The 3,900-nt window shown below is 35.9% G+C and overlaps 1 protein-coding gene across 3 annotated transcripts in view; it reads left to right on the forward strand.

The window, feature by feature from the left end:
* Nucleotides 1-3,900, forward strand: part of LOC106468431 (Na(+)/H(+) exchanger protein 7-like) — an 81,408-nt gene that overhangs the window by 13,354 nt on the left and 64,154 nt on the right. For all 3 annotated transcript variants that reach the window (XM_022396759.1, XM_022396760.1, XM_013928858.2), the window contains exons 2-3: nucleotides 661-860; nucleotides 3,317-3,640. In XM_022396759.1, coding sequence (XP_022252467.1) covers nucleotides 716-860; nucleotides 3,317-3,640 — 469 coding nt within the window. In that variant the 5' untranslated portion in view covers nucleotides 661-715. The remainder of the gene's footprint in view (nucleotides 1-660; nucleotides 861-3,316; nucleotides 3,641-3,900) is intronic.

Below are 3,900 nucleotides of genomic sequence, written 5' to 3' on the forward strand. Positions count from 1 at the left end.
CACAAGATGATTAGTGTGCGGACCATTTTCATTTATATAGTGCTCTGTAAACACTAATTAGTTAGCATAAATCAGTTAAATGACGAAAAATTAGGTGTCTATTTACTTGTGACCACTCAGTGTACGTATGTCTCAATAAATTTGAATTAAAGCAAGCATAGCATGAGAATTTCACTTAATTTAGTCCATGATATCTAAGACTGGAAAACTAAGAATTGGGTAACTTATGACGCACTATCGAGTAAATAAATCGTTTAATTCAGCAGCAGAATCGAGGTTTCGAGTCCCGTCATATCTCTTTTTTATTTCTTCAGGCAAAATACGAACAATGCAGTATTTTTCGAGGCTAAATTTATATTGAATTTTTTTATTTAAATTTTTTATGCCACTTCAGTCTTATTGTTTTACATATGCCACTTACACATTACACAACCCTTTGAGCTCGTAAATTTACTGTTCATATTTACACCTGTACTAAATACTATTGAATAATATTAATAATTAACCAAACACACAGTTATCACAGGAAAAAACACAACATAAACGCCGTTCTAAAACTCTATTGTGCACTAATATAGACTTTCACATTAAGTTATTTCAATTTGATTCTGAATCCTCTATTCTCGTGTACTGTAAATAATTGTTTATTTTTTTTTTCAGCTTTGAAGCCTTCCTATCTGACCTAAATACCCCCCAGACTAACAAAGACTTCTTTATGACGACGATTTTTCTTCTTTCGCCCGTGGTTATTTTGATGGTACAATTGTTATGCCTGAACTCGACTGTCGGCACAATCCATCTTGTGGATGTTACAGAAACGACTTCCAGTTCTCAACCTTGGAACGGAAAAGAAGTACTAGGTTTGTATGCAATATTTGAGATTATTTGTGAAATTCAAAATGCTCTTCTACTCTGTATGTTATTATAACTCTTTTCACGTTTGGCATTAGTTTAATGTATAAAATTTCTTTTTAAAAATCAATCTATAAAAACAAATAAATGTTGTGCTTCAAGTGTAAACATAGACATTTAATGTTGTAGTTTTCTCTTTCTCTTTATTTGTTAATTAACATTGTAATTACAAAAAATATAATAATTAATTCTGGAGTACATAAACTGTGAGTAAAAGCCCCAGCTGGGCTGTTTCTCTGTAAAACTATTTTATTTTCGAAAAGATAGTTTTGTTATTATTAACTCCAGGCTACTATACATAATTTTTCTCGAGCGAGGAGGAAATGAGTAGTAAAGTTTAGAATGTGCTCAATCCAACTAATGCCATAAAACTATAGACTTTCACATTAAGTTATTTCAATTTGATTCTGGATCCTCTATTCTCGTATACTTTACAAAACATTGAAACAGTATAGGCTTACACATTGTTATTTCAGTTTTAATAGGAATCAAAATTTTGTTTGTTTGTTTGTGTTTGGAATTAAGCATAAAGCTTCACGATGGGCTATCTGTGCTCTGCCCACCACGGGTATCGAAACCCGGTTTCTAGCGTTGTAAGTCCGCAGACATACCGCTGTGCCACGGGGGGGGGGGGCAGGAATCAATATCATAGTATACCTTATGAAACAATATAGGCTTACACGTTGTTATTTCAATTTGAATATGAATCAATATCATCGTATATCTTACAAAACAATATAGGCTTACACGTTGTTATTTCATTCTTTTTTCGATTGTGGTTCTTTTGATGGTACTGATATTATGTTTGAACTAGTTTGCTGGACTACGCAAGAGTTATTAGATATAATTTTAAAAAAATAATCCCAATTTTATCTCACGAGGTTCGAAATAGGTTAGTCCTAAGCCTATATACTAAGCTGCGGATGCAAAATTATTCTAATAATAAAAAATAAATAATAATAATAATAAATGTATTGTATTAAAAATTTCAAACGATATTGATAAAGAAACTAATGAAAAACTAAAACTCAACTTTACTCACAAAACACAGAAACTAGGTGTCTGCTTCTTGCACTTTCACCGATTCCCTTTTCTTTGCCAGTTTTTAAAGGATTTCACTTGTTTATCAGCTGGCACGAGCCTGGCATGGTCTAGTGATATGAGTAATCGGACTCTGAATCTAAGGGTTCAGGGCTCGCGGTCCATTGCCGCAAAAATGCACTGTAAACTTGGAGGCCGTAGGTGCGTCATAAGATTAACAGTCAGATACTATTATTCGGTCACATAAGAAATGGAAGTATACGCTGTTGACTAGCTGCCTTCCCTCTAGTCTTACAGTTCAAAATCAGGGAAGACTGTGCGCAGATAGCTTTTGAAAAAATATTACTTTAATTACCGTAAATCCAAGAACATTCTAGCAACTCAACAATATTTTAGCAGCAATAACGTTTTGTGGTTGTAAAATCCAGACGTCCTTGCGGTAAGTTCAGTGTTATCACATTTTGTCGAGATAAATGTGCTACATTGATATTCTGCGATTTAATACGACAGTATGGGTAGACCAAATGGAAAGAACGTGTGCCTGATTTGATAGTATCTTCAACACTTAGACGAAGGGAAAGAAAATACAGATAGGCGTATAACAACAAAATCAAATGTTTATACAAAAAAACTACGAATTACAAAATCCCGAACTCATTTGAAGAAAATAATGAGAAAACCAACTTTAATGTTTTCGTGTTTTGAACGTGAAAGGTGATGTTTTGTTGTTGTTGTTTTGGAGGGGTTAATGTTTTGAAGGTGTAAGGTCAACCACACTAGAATCAAACGTTTACATAATTATCAAAGCTATTAGGACTGAAGTTTGTTTGTTTTTGAATTTCGCGCGAAGCTACACGAGGGCTATCTGCGCTAGCCGTCCCTAATTTAGCAGTGTAAGACTAGAGGGAAGGCAGCTAGTCATCACCACCCACCGCCAACTCTTGGGCTACTCTTTTACCAACGAATAGTGGGATTGACCGTAACATTATAACGCCCCCACGGCTGAAAGGGCGAGCATGTTTGGTGTGACGGGGATTCGAACCCGCGACCCTCAGATTCCGAGTCGAGCGCCTTATCCACCTGGCCATGCCGGGCCTAGGACTGAAGTCATAATATAAAACGATAAGAAAGGTCCACCTTTCGAAAGCTTTCCGGTTATTGAGTTTTTATCATTCTGTATTGAGACTTCTTGAACCTACGTGTATTTCTGACACCAGCACTGAGTTATGTTTTTTCTAATGCAGCTTCTACAAAAGTAATTAATTAATAAAAACAACTAAAAGGAAAGATGTGATTAATCTCATATTTTTCGCTTCCATTTTTGTATGTGATATTTTGTTATCTCCCCCCCCCCATATTTTAGATCATACTCACCCAACACAGCACCAAAAGTCTCATGATCCTGAAGTATTGCGTGCTGTACCAAGTAAAACAGTGATAAACCGTTTGATAAGGCGTTTATCCTGGAACGAACCTGCTTCTGATGAGAGTTATGAGCCCGTACATAACGTGGAAGAAGGTGGGAGAAGAAACGGAAGTAACAGCACGTATTTACCACAGGAAGCCCAGAAACACGAAGTGGATCATGAAAATCACGGTATTCACGTGGCTAGCTGGAGATGGGAATATGTAAAGACACCGTTTATTTACACGTCCTTTGTTATTATCGCTGCCTTGTGCAAAGTCGGTGAGTTATAATACTGATACACCGTTCATTTTAATTTGCATAATCTTTCTCATTGTCGCTGCCTTGTGCAAGGTCGGTGGGTTATAATCCTAATACACCGTTCATTTTAATTTGCATAATCTTTGTCATTGTCGCTGCCTTGTGCAAGGTCGGTGGGTTATAATCCTAATACACCGTTCATTTTAATTTGCATAATCTTTGTCATTGTCGCTGCCTTGTGCAAGGTCGGTGGGTTATAATCCTAATACACCGTTCGTTTT

Source organism: Limulus polyphemus, unplaced genomic scaffold (genome assembly GCF_000517525.1).
Source record: "Limulus polyphemus unplaced genomic scaffold, Limulus_polyphemus-2.1.2 Scaffold3005, whole genome shotgun sequence".
NCBI lineage: Eukaryota > Metazoa > Arthropoda > Merostomata > Xiphosura > Limulidae > Limulus > Limulus polyphemus.